Below are 18,639 nucleotides of genomic sequence, written 5' to 3'. Positions count from 1 at the left end.
CTTTTTAGGTAGTGGCTTAACTAGTCCCAGTTTCCAGGACTCGGGAGATACACTTGTGGTTAAGATATTCATTATAGTGGGTCAGTAATAAGATTCGTCATTTAGACATAATCCATGAGTCTCTGTTTTGTTTGTGGTTATAGATAATGAGAAATACTGGTTCAGTTCTCCATCTGGGACAATTAAGTCAGCTGCAGTGTTTACTTTGCCTATACCAAGACCATACAGATTTTTCTGTAGGGCAGCTAGTTTTTTCTGTTGACAGTTAATAATGGGCATTCTTGAGTTTTGCATTTCTCACAGCTTGACTGACTCTACCCCACTTCTGTTTTAAGCAGTATGATTTTCAGCCATGGGGCACTGTTTGTTATGCAGCATCCGAGATTCACGAGTTGTTTTAGCTCTTCAGTTAGCCAGGGTGTTTCCTTCTTACTTTTCCAGTCATTAAGGGAACATATTTGTCATAGTTGAGTAAGTTTGTTAGTAAATCCATGAAGTTTAGGATTTATGTCAGAAAGTGAATACAAGACAACTCCCAAACTATTGCTTGCTCCTCTGTTTTAAGTTCAGATAAATTAATGCATTTGAAGTCTCAGTATGTAGTCAGTTGTGATTTCTTTCTGGGACATTCAAGTGAGTACGTCATGAAAATTATGTCACGTGCAGATATTTGAGAGGTACAAATTAATCTGTAGGTTTTGTTGCTAATATATTTATGAGTCTGTGACTACTGATCGTATGATGGGTAGGAGCAAGATGAAGTAATGACACATTGGAAAGAAGCACTTGCATAAATTTTGCAGTGGAAGGACTTTTTATAGAAAATTTATGTTAGTGTCATCAGCTATAATTAATTATATGCTCATATGTCAAGACTTGAAAGAGCAGTTTCATAGAAAGCAAACCCATGTACTTTAGAAGGTTTGTAGAGGACACACATCAGGCACTTTCTGTTAAAGGAATTGACCTTTATGAACATGTGTTCCACTTGTTTACCTTCATTATTGTTGGATGTGTGTAGCACAGTGGGTGATAAATCAGAGTGTACGTATGCCCCTGCTCCGCTTTCTCATCTGTTACATCTGCCATGTCTCAGAAAGAGGTAGCTGTGTATATTTACTGTACTTGGAATAATACTTGGTTTGAGCCAGGTCTCAACAGAAGTACTACATGGATGTCTATGTCTTGAAATATACAATGGAACTCATTATGATGAGCAGCCAGAGATCGGACATTTGCATATGCAATGTGGAGGAAAATACTTGTTCTTTTTGGCTATTTGAGAAGGAAGTTAAGGTTAGATAACATGGTATTTAGAACCTTTTTTTTATGAGTGTCATTTCAGTCACAACACAAATCTGTACTGTGTAGGAATGTTAGTTTTTGTGATACATTGTTTTTATTTTTATCTCAAGATTTTCTCTTGTATTCATTCGACTTAAAATAGCTGTCATCATTTGTTGACAATGAGCTTTATTAATATTTTTGTTGTTGGCTATGTAATAGTTGTTAGTGTTAAAATGGTAAGTTAAAGAGTTGTTTTATTTTCATTTTACAGAAATGGACTGTGAGGAATTCTCTCTCCCAGATATTGACATGGAGCAACCAGTACTAGATGAGTTTCCTGATTCTGCCAGTAAATGTGTAGAAGTATGGACAGAAAAGCTTGAAAAGGGCATATTGTCCTGTGCTCACTTTAAAGAACACTGGCGTATATACGTGCCGAGGATATATAGTCCAGATCCTAAGGGAAATTGTTTGGACTTCAACTACGATGAAGCAAAGGCCCAAGAAATTTTATTTCAGCCTCTAGAAAGATTCATCTGCAATGGGGACCCTCAAGAAGTTTTTAGTGCACTAACACAGACAGCAAATCGATCAACTGTATGTGGTAGAGTCTTCAAAATAGGTGAGCCGACATACAGCTGCAGAGAGTGTGGTATGGACTCAACATGTGTTCTCTGTGTTGACTGCTTTAAACAGTCAGCTCATCGTAACCACAAATATAAGATGGGAACCTCTGGTGGTGGTGGATGCTGTGACTGTGGAGATACGGAAGCCTGGAAAAGTGAACCTTTCTGTGATATACATGCTGCCGGTTCTCAAGCAGGGCAAGAACCTGTCAAGTGCTTACAAGAGGATATGGCAGAAAGAGTACGTGCAACTTTCAGTGCTGTTCTCAAATATGCATATCAGATGTTGACTGTGGAACATCTGAGAGTGCCTTCAGATCTGAGCATTAAGGAATCGGAAGAAGGAACATTAGGTCTCTTTGATACTGACACTCACTGCACTGTTCTCTATAATGATGAGACTCACACCTTCGAACAAGTGATTACTACTTTGTCGAGAGTTATCAAATGTTCACAGAAAGATGCTATAGATTATGTGACGAATATAGACAGAGAAGGTCGTGCTGTTGTGAAGTGTTCCACTTTTCCACATTGCAAAGAACTGAAAGCAGAAATTGAGCGTTTTACTGCACGCCATGGAAACAGACCTTTGAAAGTACTTGTTGTGCATGCTCATGTAATTGCTCATCAGGTATTTGCAATGGAGCTTTTAGAGTGGTTACAAAAAATTCTTGGCTACGGGGAAGGCTTCCGTGTGGTTTTCAGTGAGGTAGCACTAGAGCTTGACCATCAGGAATCTTCAATAATAGAGGGCATTTTGGTCAGAGATTCCCATTTGTGGAAATCTGCACGCACCCACTGGCACCGTCTTATTATTTCTGGACTCCTGATGGAGTATGAGAGCAAAAAGGCATTTGCTAAACTCTTCACAAAGACATACAATGTTGTCCTCAAAGACTTCATGCGAGATGATCACGATCACGCATTTTCTATTGCCTCTATGTCAGTGCAGGTCTTTACAGTCCCTACATTGGCTCATTATCTCATAGCAGAGGAAGATGTTCTGTATATCCTGTTGAATGCTTTTATATCAGAATGCAACCGTAAATGCAATAAAGCAGGGAAACTAGAATTTGAAAGAAATTCATCAAATGGTACTTTCAAACGTGCCCAGTTCATACTTTATGACTTGCGTTATCTCCTGAGTGCAAAGCCGACTGTATGGACAGATGAGCTACGTAAGGGATTCCTTCACGGTGTTACGTACTTGCTTAATCTGTTATCAATGATGCAAGGAATGGACCAGATAACCAGGCAAGTTGGACAGCATATGGAGTATGAACCTGAATGGGAATCGGCTTTCAATCTCCACATTAAACTTGCACATGTAATAACATTGGCTCTGGAATGGTGTGGTACAGACAGAACAGTTCTGATAAAAGCATACAGAGCTACTCTAAAAAAATTGCACGATCCCTCTCAAGTTGGAGAGGTGCGGGAGTTGGCCGATCACAGTGCACCGTGTTTAATTTACGATGTATCTCAGCAGCCAGTCTCTATACATCTACCATTATCTCGTTTTTTAGCTGGCTTACATCTTCATTTGGAGAAATTTGGTTTAGAATTTAGAAGTAATGAGTTCAAGAATATACCTAAACCAACTCCAGAACTAATTATTGAACCAGTACTAAGAACACAGGTAATGATTTCTCAAGTGCATGCTGGAATGTGGCGTCGCAATGGTTACTCTCTTTTGAATCAGCTTTATTTTTACCACAATGTCAAGTGCCGATCGGAGATGTTAGACAGGGATATCATATTGTTACAGGTGGGAGCATCATTGATTGAAAGCAATGAATTCCTCATACATTTGCTCAATAAATTCAATCTCTTAAACTGGGCAAATCCTCAGTTTGAAACAAATATCCTCAGAAACCCAGAGGAGGATAGTATGAGGCAGACAATAAATTTAGTTGAAGAGTTCCTTGGTCTTCTTATAACAATTGTTAGTGAAAGGTACACACCTGGTGTTGGTAAAGTTACAGAAGATGACAAAATAAAAAAAGAAATAATCCAACAGCTGTGTATAAAACCACTGCCACATTCTGAGCTAAACAAAACTCTCCCTGAGGATGTCAACCATGAAACTGGGATGGAACGGGTAATTGATCAAGTTGCAGTGTTTAAAAAGCCTGCACAGGGAACAGGGAAAGGCGTGTATGAACTGAAACCTGAATATTATGATCAATATGATGTTTTCTTTTACCACTATACAAGAGAAGAATTGTCAAAGTCAGAAGAAGCCCAGAGGAAGAGGAGAAAAGCTCTTGGGGAGTTGGAATGCTGTCCTCCTCCTGTTCTTCCACCACTCAGTGAAGCTTTTATGATGATGGCAAATCTGTTGCAATGTGATGTAATGCTGCACATTATGAAAACTGTGTTGGAACGTAGCATTAATCTTAGAGCAAGAAGTTTTTCAGAAGCTCAGCTCCACAAGGTGCTTCACCTCATAGGTTACGCTTTGCACGAAGAAGAACAGAAGCATTACCAATATATGGTATTTGTTGAACGTGCAGAGAAGTGGGGACTTGAAAACCTAATTGAAGAGTTGTGTGGTAGTGCAAGAGTTGAGGCGCACAAAGATTTGCTGCAGTGGACACTAGGAAAGTATAGGCAAGTTGCTGCAGCTCGCAAACTTGGTCACGTACAACCTGCACCTCAACCTCAGCATCAAGAGGGGGTAGGTCAGGCAGAAGATTCTGCAAATGAGGAAAAGGAATGGAGAGCAAAAATGGCAGCTCAGAAGAGGGCAAAAATAATGGCCCAGATGACAGCAATGCAAAAGAACTTTATGAAGGAAAATGCCAAGTTATTTGAATCAGCTCTTGCAGAGAGCTCTTCACAAAAAGAAAATGTGGAAATGTTCATGGATGTTTCAGAACAGTCAGAATGTCAGCCCATTGCCCTAGGACCAAAACAGACAACACGGGCAACAACGGACCGCACACATACTTGCATTTTATGTCAGGAAGATCAGACAGTTTCTGCTGGTGGACAAGCACTTGTTGTTTCTGCTTTTGTTCAAAAATCAACAGTACTCTGTACTCACAGGGGACTGTCTGAAGAATATCTGGAAAAAATGTCTGAGCCTTTATTTCTCTCAGCTTCTATTGGGCCAGCTCCATTTACTGGCACTTGTGGTCACGTAATGCACAGTAATTGCTGGGAAAAATACTTTGAGAATGTCCTGGCCAAAGAGTCGCGACGACCGTATCGGCTCCGGCAGCCGGCAAGCTTTGACATTGAGAAACAGGAATTTCTGTGCCCGCTTTGTGAGTGTCTCAGTAATACACCGTGCCCACTTGTTCCTCCTGTTGGATCTCTAATATCAAATTCACAAGCTGCTTTGACAAATTTATCATTTGAAAAATGGATCTCAGGTTTGCACCTTGCTTTAAAATACAAGAAAAAGATTAGCAAGACATTAAGAAGTATGGAGAAAAAACAAACTGATTCAGCAAGTGACAGTGGAGGTGGAACTGGTGAAGGTGGAGAGGAAGAAGAGGAGGATGTACAAGTCATGGAGTCACTTTACTACACATGCCCAATCCACCAGGTTGTTGTTGAACTTGGGGAAGATGGAGAAGCATTTGCGTCACTGTTTTCACGCAATAACCTGAGGACCGAGTTTTCGGAAAATCTGTCTACATTCATATTACTGTTTGCACAAGCCACTTTCACTAAAAGTCTGGGTTCACACCCTAAGTATGGTGATTCAAGGATTGTTCTGATGGCATGGAAATCTTGTGCATACACAGTTCATGCTATGGAATGTCTTCTCAGAGATACTGGCAAGCCATTGCTTGGTGATCTATCATCAAGACAGCAAGACTGTCTGGAAGGTCTGATTCGTCTTGTAGCAGTGCTTGGAACGACGTGGAAGTTTCCAGATATGATAAGCAGCCATGCTTTGAGATTACTTACAATAATTTTAGAAAGCCCACATGATGAACCTTGTATCCTTGACTGGGATACATTTGGTGTGCTTTTACCTTTGACGTTGTCACTATCCAGTTTGTTTTTAACTGATGGTGCTGTTCCTATTCCTACTGGGGGTTTGCAGGAGCTATATATTTTTCGACTTATGTTGTTGTGTAACATTGTAAAAGTACTGTTAACCAATGATTTTGAAAGCACTGAAATGAGTATGGAAGTAGAGGGTGAACCAGACGAAACTGAAAAGCTCATTGGTTTTATTACGGATGTCAGAAGAGCTGCTGGAATTGCACCAGAAACTAATATTCAAGTAAAGGCAGTATGCAGACTTGTGCAGGAAGCATGTATACCATTTTTGCGTTGTTGTGTCCTGTTTTACCACTTCTTGACAGGCGTTCCAGCTCCACAGGTGTTGCTGGAGGTTGGTGGAGACACTTTTGATAATATGTGCACTTATCTTGGATTGAACATTACACTTTCAGAACTGGTATGTGGAGATGTGAACAGAGACTTGGTTGTGCGATGGTGTCAACATCCGAAGGTGCAGCAGTACCTGTCTGGAGCATCAAAGTATCCATTTGTTAAAGTTCCTCAGCCGGTAAACCAACTCATTTCTTTGCCTGTTGATTACAGTGAATTAATCAACACTGTTTCACTCTTCATTTGCCCGAACAGTGACCGTGAAGATTCTCGTAATCCGACTATGTGTCTAGTGTGTGGTGACATGTTGTGCTCACAGAGTTATTGCTGTCAAACTGAACTGAATAAGACATTAGTTGGTGCATGCACTTACCATGCACACGAATGTGGTGCAGGAGTCGGTATTTTTCTTCGTGTACGTGAATGTGAAATTTTGTTACTGGCCAGTCCCAATCGAGGATGTTTCATGTCCCCACCCTATTTAGACCAGTATGGTGAGACAGATCAGGGATTGCGAAGAGGTAACCCATTGACATTGTGCCCTGAGAGGTACAAAAAATTACAGTTGTTGTGGTTGAGTCATGGTATCTACGAAGAAATTACTCGACACTTGGAGTCTACAACTAATATTGTTACAACACAGTGGCAACATCTTTAGTCACTTAGATTATTATTGTTTATGGAGGTCATTGTTAAACTTCTGTCAAGTATTAATATCTCATTCACTATGAATTTTTCCAAACTTCATAAACTATATTGCCATGCAACCAAAATTAGCAGAATGTCATTTTAAAAAATACTGTTCTTCTGTTTCATGAAGTTCTTTTGATGTTATTCATTATATGACTGTTTAGAACTGTAATGTATTTCTAATTTGATTTCCAGGTGTATATAATTTTGTTCTTAAGGAACAAAAAAAATCTTTGGAGGCTGTAAGAAGGAATTGTACAGAATAGTAAATAGTAATTAATTTTTTACTTAGAAGTGTCTAGTTAATGAGTTCATTTTTTTGTTTGTTTTTCTGGATTGTTTCTTGTCTTAAATTGTTTGTAGTGTCTGCTGTGATACTCTCTCCGTCATTAGAAATGGGTTATAACTGTTTTACAGTATTTATTAATGCACCTCTTAACAATGAATGCTGCCACATGAAGATGTGTGAATAATGAGAGACTTGTCATGGCAGTGTTAAATGGTATAGTTTTCTAGGAGATTTTAAACCCTTTTTACATATTCTATTTATTGCAGAGATGTGAGCAGCTGCAAATAATTCTGAAATATCATTCACCAGATGCTCAGCATATCTTTTGAAGATATACCAAGTACCTCTATAGTATTTTCTAGTTACATGTACATATTGATAACGTGTACAGTACAATAATTGACAAAATGTAAATAAATATGAAACATGATCAAATATTATTGAGAAAACTATTTTGTTTGGTGGTGATGGTAAACTGAAAATTCAGTTGTATCGTCCCCAGCACATGGTGTGGATTAGTGTAACCTGAAAAGTCTTTCACATTATTTTTTAGTGGAGTTAATGTAATGGGCATTGGAAAATTGGTTACATAGCTTACAGGTGGTTTCAACTGTCTAGATTATATTGCTCATTTGTGGAATGTTTAGTTTGAAACCCAATTTCATGGTCAGCATTTGCCAGTGCAATACCCTGTTTGCTTGTTATAAACATGTACAGTGATTATTGATCTGATGGCTGCATTGAAACTAATAGTAAGTCAAACATAGGTTTTTGGTTGTACTTATTGTGCGAGTATGACTCGGTATATTTCGCTGGAAGTGTTGAACTAAAACAGATCTCAAACTGCGGTTAAAACCATTCATAGAGGGCTGAAACTCAGGATTTGTTATTTTGGAATTGTACTGAATAATTGCATAATATTTAACTTTGCTGTGTGTTCGTCGAAATTATGTTATTTGTTGACAGATTGTAATATAAACATGTATTCTTTTTTGTTATGGAGCTTACAATGAGATTTTTGCCTAGTTAATGAATTCTTGTAAAAACAAACATTTCTTGGACATAGTTCACGGAGATATGGCAGAAGTTTCTGAAAGCAAATATTTTATTCTATGTTTTAAGAACTTCAGAAGTTACAAAGATAGAATACAATGCAGAACACAGGGTCAGTGGACACAACCAACTGAAGAAATGAATAAAATATTGCTAGAGAGATGGCAGCTACTGTATTTGATTGAATAGCTACAGCAAATAAAAATATATAGGGATTTTGTGTGGGTGTGGAAAGGAAGTAGATAAATCAAAAATGAGTTTGAAAGTATGACAGCAAAAGAAAAAGGCAGAAAGGGGTGGGAACAACAGAATTGGTCATGGAAGTAATGTTTTGTTGAGTGTGCAGTGAGTTCCATTGTGTTGACACCATTGTAAAATGCCTCTGAGAACTTCCAAAGGAACTGCTGCACAGTGCATATTGTTTCTTAACTAACACGCAGCATTACAGTGGATGTGGCTGCATGACTGAAAGCAGAAGACATGAGGCATTTTTTGCATAATGAATTTGCATATGTATGTGAAGTAAATGGTTCTGGAGGTACAATAATTGCAAAGAAGGGTTGTTAGGTTGTGACATGCCCTAGAAACTATTGAGAGAATCTTAGTGACATTAAACTTCCATTTTGAAGAACTTTATGAGGGAGTCTGTCATATTGAAGAGACTGGCTTGCTTATTCCATCCAAAAGTTGTGAAAAATAATGCCCTGACATTTTGAAAGGCTGCTGAGATAAAACATCCAATTTCAGGGGGCTATTTGCATTCTATTGGTGTTTATTCCCAAAATAGTTTTAGATTAGGATCTGCCACTGACTTTTCAGTTTGGAAGGGGTTGGGAGTGTATACGAAGAAGGGTGTGCAACAAGAGCTGCTTACACCCACATAGATTATTATTTTCAGTTTCATTCTCCCAGCAGAAATATTTCTGCTGCATTGCCACTGGCTATTTTTTGATTATCTTTGAATTTGTTTTGACTGCTGCATCGTGTCTGACATTACAGATTAATGCTTTTTTTTAATCACTGACTCAGAATTAGTTTACAGCTTTCTCTGACAGAGGGCATATGTATTTTATTTTACAGATACATATACTGTTAATGAGTTATTAGTAATTATTCCAAACTATTTTTCAGTCTTGAATTAGTCGATAAAGGTCCAAATAAGTAAATTTCGTTCAGCGGTGAAAATCTTCAGTTCTGTGTAAAAGCATGTAGAAATCACAAACATCAGACAACTGCACCACAGCTATGCAATCACAATATTCACATAATCAAAATATGACTCATTCTGACTTAAAACTCGTGTAAAACAACAGTTCAATAAAACCCATGTTGTGACTGCCCAAGATTATGATAAGCAGTTATTTATATCAGTTACAGCTCTGAGAAGGTATAAATGATTACTAGTGATTTCAACCATCAGAAGCCATCTTCAGATTTATAAATCATAAGAGTGGAAGACGTATTAGCTCATTTTGTATATTTCTCCCTTTACATGGATATGGGAAGCCCTGGTGGAATTTCTAAGGAAACCTAACAACTCGACAGATAGTAGAGGTACGAAGTCACCGAAAGGCACATCAAAAAGACTGCTGGCTGAAACAGATTTGAAGATGGCCTGTAATGGCTGAAATTAGTTATGATCATCATCATACATCCTAGCCAAAATAAAAATTTTGTGTAGACACTCTATTATCCATTCAGTCTGTTTTTGTTGTTCCAATATCCATGAAGTTTGCCTAACACATCCTTCATACTTCTGTGGCAGTGCCCTTTACATAATGCAATTAGTTGTCTCAAGCAGTTGCCACTCAGAATAAGCAATGTTTCAAGAGAAAAAATATTCATAAAGCTGGGTATATTGTGCAACATTGTTTGAGCAAAGCTATAAGGAACACACTACTGTTGTGTGACCACCAAAAGACTCTGTAAGAATGAGTGTGGTAGTGTATACTTCCAACACAAACTACTTTGTTAATGAATGCAGTTTTTTTTTTGTAGAGCCGTAGAAATTGTAATGCATTTTTATAAGCATAGTTTTCATTTTCACATTGCTTTCTAAGTATTTGCTAAATGCTAGGAAGCTCACATTTATTTAAATACCTGGTGCTTAGGTAGTGCTCATATCTCTCTCTCTCTCTTTTTTTATGATTTCATTTATCAACTTTTGTATTCTTAGAATTCTCTATATATTGGCATTTGTTCTTTATCCTTTCCTCTTCTCTCTTCCTTTTCAATACATGTAATGCTATAGTGTGCATTACTCACGATTACTGGTCTTCTGCATTGAATCATTATCTCCTCTGACATGAAATGTATCACACTTAATTGATAATACTACTGTTCATCTTGATACTCAAGCACATTAAAAATATAAAACAATCTGTTTAAAAGGTCAGTTGATGGATACAAATATAATATGATGCAAAATACTAGCTTCCAGAACCATCCACTAGAAAAGTTTGGTATAGTGGGAGTACTTAAGAATAAAAGTTGTCCACAACTCCAAATCAAGAGACAGACGAAGACAAGGTGAGAGGAAACTCCATATCCCTCTTCTCTCTCCCTTTGTAGTATTTGATGACAATACTACTTATCATTGAATAATTTGATGTTCTGCAATCTTACCTATCTTTTGCTTGATGACAGAAACTGTCTGCTGCTGCCTAATAAGCAAATGCTATTTGTATCTTGTTTTTGATGTAATTTAACTTGAGGGATTCTTTTCCTTTACATTTTGTGTTCATGACATTTGAGTTTTGAGCAATCTATTTTTCAGTCTGTCATTTTTCCCTACCATTCTGCCTTCTAACAGCCCCTATAACTGTCCTTTTTTGCCCAATGCCCTCGTGACTGTCAAGTAGTTTTAAACTGATTAAGTATGAAATCAATGTGATCTTATCAGTTAAATGTTTATGGGTTTTAAGTTAAAGAAAATTTTGTTCCTGATTTATGCCATTCAACAGTAGTTTGTGTATAAAAATAGTTAACTGTGTCAGTACTGGTATTATTTGCAATTCATTATGTTTAAAAAGAAAGAAGCTATCCCTAGGAGACTTGCCATCCGAATTTTCATCTCTTTTTTTCTCATTCCAGCTGTGTCTGGTTCCACTCTAGTTACTTGTGTTCTCTTTGTGTTCCATTAATTTAACTTTTCTGTAATTTATTTAGTTGCCTGTATATAGTTGCCTGTTATTTGTTAATATAAAATATTTGTATTCTTCATTGTTGAAATTTTATTTACTGCGTGATAAATAAAAACTGTTGTAATTATTCTGAGCTATTATTTCTGTGCAACTTGACCTGCAAAAATATTTGATTTTGTTAAGAATTGCTGTACTTTAATTAACTATGGTTATTGCTCATAGCCAGTGCTTTCTACTTATTAACCATTTAATAATGTCTCATTCTTTTTATATACCTAGTACCAGAAGCTTCTTTCACAGTCTCTTGAACATACACTTATATTTCTCAATTGTCATGTAAATAATCTGGATCTTTTTTAATATTAAATAATAAGACAATTCAAGGACACACTGTTATAGTCAATGAAACTGTTATGTTACAATGAGGGAGCAGCTAAATATAATGGGTGTCCTTTTTACAAGGGAAAATGTCAGCAATTTTATTGCAATATTTTTTTTCATTGAGGACAACTGAATTGTAGCCCATCATTATATTCCGTAATACCTTTGTGAATGTTTGTAGGGATCTGGAAACTTATCTTTCTGTAAAGAACGTTAATGCCTAGATTTTCTCTCAATTCATGTGACTGTGATGTAAATGTTAAGAAAATTTGTTAATTTTTCTCCTGAATCTGTATGTCTGTTACATGAATATGTGTGACTTTAAAGATACAAAAACACATAAACAAGTTACACAGTTTCTGATGCTTTTCTTGATCTGATCAACAAACAGTGTGTTGTGGGTCTCTTCACAAGGAACATTTGCGTGCAAGGTTGCGAATTCCAACTTTAGTGAGGCTCATTTGAAAGTGTTGTGTTAACAATTATGACAGAAAAAAATACCAGCTGCTAATGAATCACTGTGCATCAGGGGAGTGACAAAAAATTTGTGTGCGGGAGGTGCAGAGATCAACCATCTATGGTATGTATGTATTACGCTTCACAAAATGGACAATGTTGAAAATAAACCATTAACTTGCACCATGAGCACCAAATAAAAAATGCCATGCCACAGTGATCACACAGGTTCGCACCATCAAAATTGAAGGTGAACTCCTTGGGAATTACAAATTGCACAGGATATTCGCCTACATATCCGCTCATAAAGAATGCATATAGTACCATATTGGTATAACAGGGTGACAAGAACTGATGGAATTTGACACCATGTAACTGAATGCGAAAGTCTGTGCTGGAAGCTCATCGTGAAACTGGCTAACCTTTCGATGTAGCTGCAGATAGTATTATGTTTTGTGGTGCAGAAAAAAACAAAAGTCCAGGTTGAATTGGTGCAGTGGCTCCATGTGGTATGGATTGACAATGTCTCACACTTTTCAGGAGGGATGGTTTGCTCTAAATGTCTTAGGTTCTTTTACACAGGCCAGGCCATTGATAGTTGATTTCGATAAAATTCTCTTGGTACCTTTCATATGTATTTCCTCTTGAAATTTTGATCAGTCAGAGTTAAACGCAAATTCCTTACTGAACAATGGGATAAGCTTGTTTCTCATCTACAAATTTTGGCACTGAGTCTGCAGTATGCTCTGCATTGTAAAGTTGACATTTTGTTTGAAATTTTATCGTCTTATGCCTACCACTTCTGCAGCACTGTTTGAAGTTATGCAATCGTCCACTGCTTCCCTTGAAATCACTGTGAGCTATTTCACTTGCAATTTGGTGTGCGTAACACAGTAGATCACTATCATGCACATCCTGTAAATTGTATGGAACATCTTTGAAACGCACAAACACCAGTTTTTCTACCACCACCACCTTATCCTCCCTTGAAAATCTGTAGTTTTCCTTATGCAATACATGAATCATACTGCTGTGGACTTACTCAAGACAATGAGGTCACTCAAAAATGGTGTGAAAGACTGGAATTGCCACTTTGGGTGGACTCCTGAAAATATACTCTCTGTACGTGCTGAAAATATACTCTCTGTACATGAAGTAGTTGAATCCCAGCTTGGTAATTTACACATGTAGTGAGGGAGGGAGGAAAGGACGGAATAACAGAAACAGGATTACAGGAATTGTACACATTACATTTCACCCATTTAGGGTAAAAGAGACATAATTACAAAAACATTGTTTTGAAATAAAATGATTTAAAGGTTTCATACTGAAAACTGGGTACTTTCTATCACAACAAAAAGTATATTTCATTTGTTGTTTTTCTACTATGAGTTACACAGTCTACTCACTTTGTAGACACTACTGAAATATTTTATGAAATTATGCATGTAGTTACGTTTGTCCAATTTTCACCTTAATGGCTGCAGCTGTATAACATATGGTCGTCAAACAAATATGCAGCTTTGGGTAACATTATAAGAGATTACTGCAGCTAAGTTTATAATGTCTTTATCAATACAGATTACTTGAACAAACAATGGGAATGTGTGCCATTCAGTGACTACAATAAACAAGATAACTGTTTCTCAGTATGTTTATTGTCAATTTATGAAGGAGAGTATATAAAGGCAGGTATTATTTTCACAACACACTATTGGTCCACATTAACACTGAATTGAGAGCTATTAGAAACAAGATTCTTGTAGTTTTATCTTCACAGACAAACATAGGAACATTCACAAAGCCTGACGTTATCATGAAAGGAGATAGCTGTCCTACCACAGTTTTTATATATAACATTATGCAAAAAACTTTTGATTGCTTGGATTGAATTTTACACAGTTAGAAAATAATATCCAGTTTTGGTTCTGTATAACAACCATCTCCAGATCATTCATATCGTAAATGCAAGTGAATATGCATTGAACAGTATCAATAGCTGGTATCATGCATCAGTTATTCTTAGAATGGGAACTTCTTGCTTTTAACATCAGTATTTCCTTAGTCGGGTTGTTTTCTAATATAAATGCATGTTTTTGCATGATACTGTTCAATGCATGTTCACCTGCATTTATAATTTAAACAGTGTGAAGACACGTGTTACACACAATCGAAACACTTGTTTACTGTTTGTGAATTATGGTAATGTAATCTAAAAGTGGTTTACATGAAATAGCTAAGGCGACGAACTAGCAACAAATACAGAAGAAAAAACATGAATATTACTGTGACTCTGCCAAGTTTTCCTTAGTTCCTAACTCATTAACAGTACAGAGTTTTTGATGTAGTGTGTGATGCCTATAGTCTGATTGAAATTACTTCATAGTTGGCACTTCATGCACTGGAGCTGGTTTCCTCCAACCAGAGCGCTCAACATTATGGCCGAACTCTTTGCCATTGCCAAACTGCCATAAAATTTGGTCAGTTAATTTCCAATTCCTTGTCCAGCATTCTTCCTAGACTTGTTTGGATCCTGAATCATCATGGGACTGGCACTTTTATTTCATATTTCATCACATGTGATAACACCTCTCTCTCTCTCTCTCTCTCTCTCTCTCTCTCTCTCTCTCTCTCTCTCTCTCTTTCCCCCCCCCCCCCCCTCCCCATCGTACACATCACTAAACAAACGCCTTTGGATAGGATACTTCTGCACAAGTTGTGATTCAGCGTCGCATATACACTTCTCACAATCACAGATATCGGCTTACATTAGATAAGCTTTGCATGACATTGTGTGAAGCTGAATTTCTGAAGGCTGCAATTCGTTGTTTTGACTAGACATGACACTCATAAATATGAGGGTTGAACTACGCGTTATAGTGTGGAAGCCTACCGCATACAAGATTGTAGGTTTGAATCTCGTCAGATCTAAAAAAAAAATTTCTAATCTAATCAAAAGAGTTTGATTGTTACTTTTATTCAATTAACTAGTTTAAATTTAATTTTTTATTTCCAATGCTTTGCTACATCATCGTATTCACTCTCTTACTTGCTCTTATCTTTCTGCCTATCCCTCTTTTTATGTCTGGTATCTGCCTGTGCCAGCTATAATCTGCAACCAAGTGCCAATGGGGACTGCTCCTTGGTTGGTGACATGGCAGCTTGTGTAGCCAGTGTGAGGATAGTTTCAGGTAATCAGTGATAGTGAGAAATTATAGTTTGTTTTTAGCCCTGAAACCGAATTTTTCTATCTTGAGATTGCTCATAAAGGTTAGCTTTAATTGGTGCGAACAAAGCGATCGTGATTTTACTTCTGCTGCAGATTGTTGATTGCTGTTTTCTCGGACACATTGGTTAACTTGGGACACGAGTTTAAATTCAGGGCTACAAAACACGTTGTCTGCCACAGTTTAGCGATTGGTTGTCTAAAATCAAATGTCGATAGAGCATCATGCATTCCAGACACCATCGCAGTGGCCACTACCAACATCTCTTTGCATTACACATTAACAGCATTTGTAAAGTGAGCCGCTGTGTTTGTGGGTCTCCTATAATCGAGTGGCAGCTGATGTGACAACACTGCAGCTGCAAGTAATTTTAATCGGACTATAGGAAGTCAGAGCAAGAAGACAAGAGCAGGTAGAATTTCTTGAGATAGATGGCAACAGGTTCAAGAGAGAAGACCAGTTCAAATACTTGGGATCTTGGTTTACCACGAACAACAACATAAAAATGGACATCAAGGAAAGAATAGCAGTGGGAATGAAATGCATGCATTCCCTCAGAGAGACACTTGGCTCTAAACCTATCTCAGTGAACACTAAGGTGAAAATCTACAACACAGTGATATGCCCAGCAGTAATGTACGGTTTCAGAAACATGGAGCATGACTAAATGAGAAAGGGAAAAACTATTAATATTTGAAAGAGGAGTAATGAGGAAGATATGGGGACCAGTTTTAGACAATGGAGAATGGAGGAAGAGGAGGAGGAAAAGCAAGGAAATCTACCTTCTGATGCGACAACCAACTATCCTACAGAAGATAAAGAGCAAAAGAATACAATGGGTGGGCCATGTAGCCCTTATGCGAGATGGAAGACAGGCAAAGAAGGCACTAGCGAGGAAACCAAACACCAAACGTTCCATTGTTCCATTGGATGACCAAGGCAGTGCTGGATGGACGACCTGGCGAAGAACCTAGCAGCCCTGGGAATTGCAGACACCTGGAGGAACCGGGCACAAAACAGGAAGAAATGGAGGCAGTTTGTGGAAGCAGCGTGTGGCCTGCAGGGCCTGTGATCGCTGAATATCTACACTCCTGGAAATTGAAATAAGAACACCGTGAATTCATTGTCCCAGGAAGGGGAAACTTTATTGACACATTCCTGGGGTCAGATACATCACATGATCACACTGACAGAACCACAGGCGCACAGACACAGGCAACAGAGCATGCACAATGTCGGCACTAGTACAGCGTATATCCACCTTTCGCAGCAATGCAGGCTGCTATTCTCCCATGGAGACGATCGTAGAGATGCTGGATGTAGTCCTGTGGAACGGCTTGCCATGCCATTTCCACCTGGCGCCTCAGTTGGACCAGCGTTCGTGCTGGACGTGCAGACAGCGTGAGACGACGCTTCATCCAGTCCCAAACATGCTCAATGGGGGACAGATCCGGAGATCTTGCTGGCCAGGGTAGTTGACTTACACCTTCTAGAGCACGTTGGGTGGCACGGGATACATGCGGACGTGCATTGTCCTGTTGGAACAGCAAGTTCCCTTGGCGGTCTAGGAATGGTAGAACGATGGGTTCGATGACGGTTTGGATGTACCGTGCACTATTCAGTGTCCCCTCGACGATCACCAGTGGTGTACGGCCAGTGTAGGAGATCGCTCCCCACACCATGATGCCGGGTGTTGGCCCTGTGTGCCTCGGTCGTATGCAGTCCTGATTGTGGCGCTCACCTGCACGGCGCCAAACACGCATACGACCATCATTGGCACCAAGGCAGAAGCGACTCTCATCGCTGAAGACGACACGTCTCCATTCGTCCCTCCATTCACGCCTGTCGCGACACCACTGGAGGCGGGCTGCACGATGTTGGGGCGTGAGCGGAAGACGGCCTAACGGTGTGCGGGACCGTAGCCCAGCTTCATGGAGACGGTTGCGAATGGTCCTCGCCGATACCCCAGGAGCAACAGTTTCCCTAATTTGCTGGGAAGTGGCGGTGCGGTCCCCTACGGCACTGCGTAGGATCCTACGGTCTTGGCGTGCATCTGTGCGTCGCTGCGGTCCGGTCCCAGGTCGACGGGCACGTGCACCTTCCGCCGACCACTGGCGACAACATCGATGTACTGTGGAGACCTCACGCCCCACGTGTTGAGCAATTCGACGGTACGTCCACCCGGCCTCCCGCATGCCCACTATACACCCTCGCTCAAAGTCCGTCAACTGCACATACGGTTCATGTCCACGCTGTCGCGGCATGCTACCAGTGTTAAAGACTGCGATGGAGCTCCGTATGCCACGGCAAACTGGCTGACACTGACGGCGGCGGTGCACAAATGCTGCGCAGCTAGCGCCATTCGACGGCCAACACCGCGGTTCCTGGTGTGTCCGCTGTGCCGTGCGTGTGATCATTGCTTGTACACCCCTCTCGCAGTGTCCGGAGCAAGTATGGTGGGTCTGACACACCGGTGTCAATGTGTTCTTTTTTCCATTTCCAGGAGTGTATCTATCATAGGAAGTTAGTACTCGTATTATATAAATCTATAAGATTTTTTTCTTTTCTTTATTTATGCAAGGAGGACCATCATATGCTGGCCATGGAATTTTGTCTTCAAGTTCCAAATTCAATGAATATTGTAGGTCAGGTCTTTCCTTGGTGTGCGAAATTTGGAATTCACAGTCACCATATGAAGGAATACTTGGAAAATAACATGTTGGGTTGATCTTTCCAATATTACATCCAAACAATCTTAAGGCATTTTACAGTTTCTCCACTTCTTATTTCAAATTATTTTCTTACAAAGCTAGTTGCAATCTAAAATTTTGAGTATTATCCATTTCTGTCACTCTTCACTTGTTAGAGGCCTTTCTTACAATAGTATACCCAGCCAGTGGGATCAAAAGCATCCACATGTGTGAGTCTACCACCATTTGTGACTGTCCAGGCTAAAAAAAAGGGGGGGGGGGGGCGAGGGGGCATTGGTTGATAGTTGGAATGTCCAGTATATTTACTGCATGCAAATACATAGTATTAATGTGGCCATTTCTGTTCTGGCCCACACACGTATCAGAAAACATGGTTACTGGTTTTTGGTTGATAGTTGGAATAGCCAATATATCTGCTGC

General features: G+C 39.1%; 1 protein-coding gene across 2 annotated transcripts in view; it reads left to right on the top strand.

Annotated features, from left to right (window-relative positions):
- LOC126412864 (E3 ubiquitin-protein ligase UBR2) overlaps nucleotides 1–11,572 on the top strand; it is a 30,085-nt gene extending 18,513 nt beyond the window's left edge. For both annotated transcript variants that reach the window (XM_050082735.1, XM_050082736.1), the window contains exon 2: nucleotides 1,559–11,572. In XM_050082735.1, the coding sequence (XP_049938692.1) occupies nucleotides 1,561–6,927 (5,367 nt within the window). In that variant the 5' untranslated portion in view covers nucleotides 1,559–1,560 and the 3' untranslated portion in view covers nucleotides 6,928–11,572. The remainder of the gene's footprint in view (nucleotides 1–1,558) is intronic.
- The last annotated feature ends 7,067 nt before the right edge of the window (nucleotides 11,573–18,639 follow it).

The sequence above is a fragment of the Schistocerca serialis genome, chromosome 7, assembly GCF_023864345.2.
Source record: "Schistocerca serialis cubense isolate TAMUIC-IGC-003099 chromosome 7, iqSchSeri2.2, whole genome shotgun sequence".
NCBI classification, from domain to species: domain Eukaryota; kingdom Metazoa; phylum Arthropoda; class Insecta; order Orthoptera; family Acrididae; genus Schistocerca; species Schistocerca serialis.
Note: the sequence above shows the minus strand (reverse complement) of the source record. Positions and strands in the feature narration are given on the sequence as shown.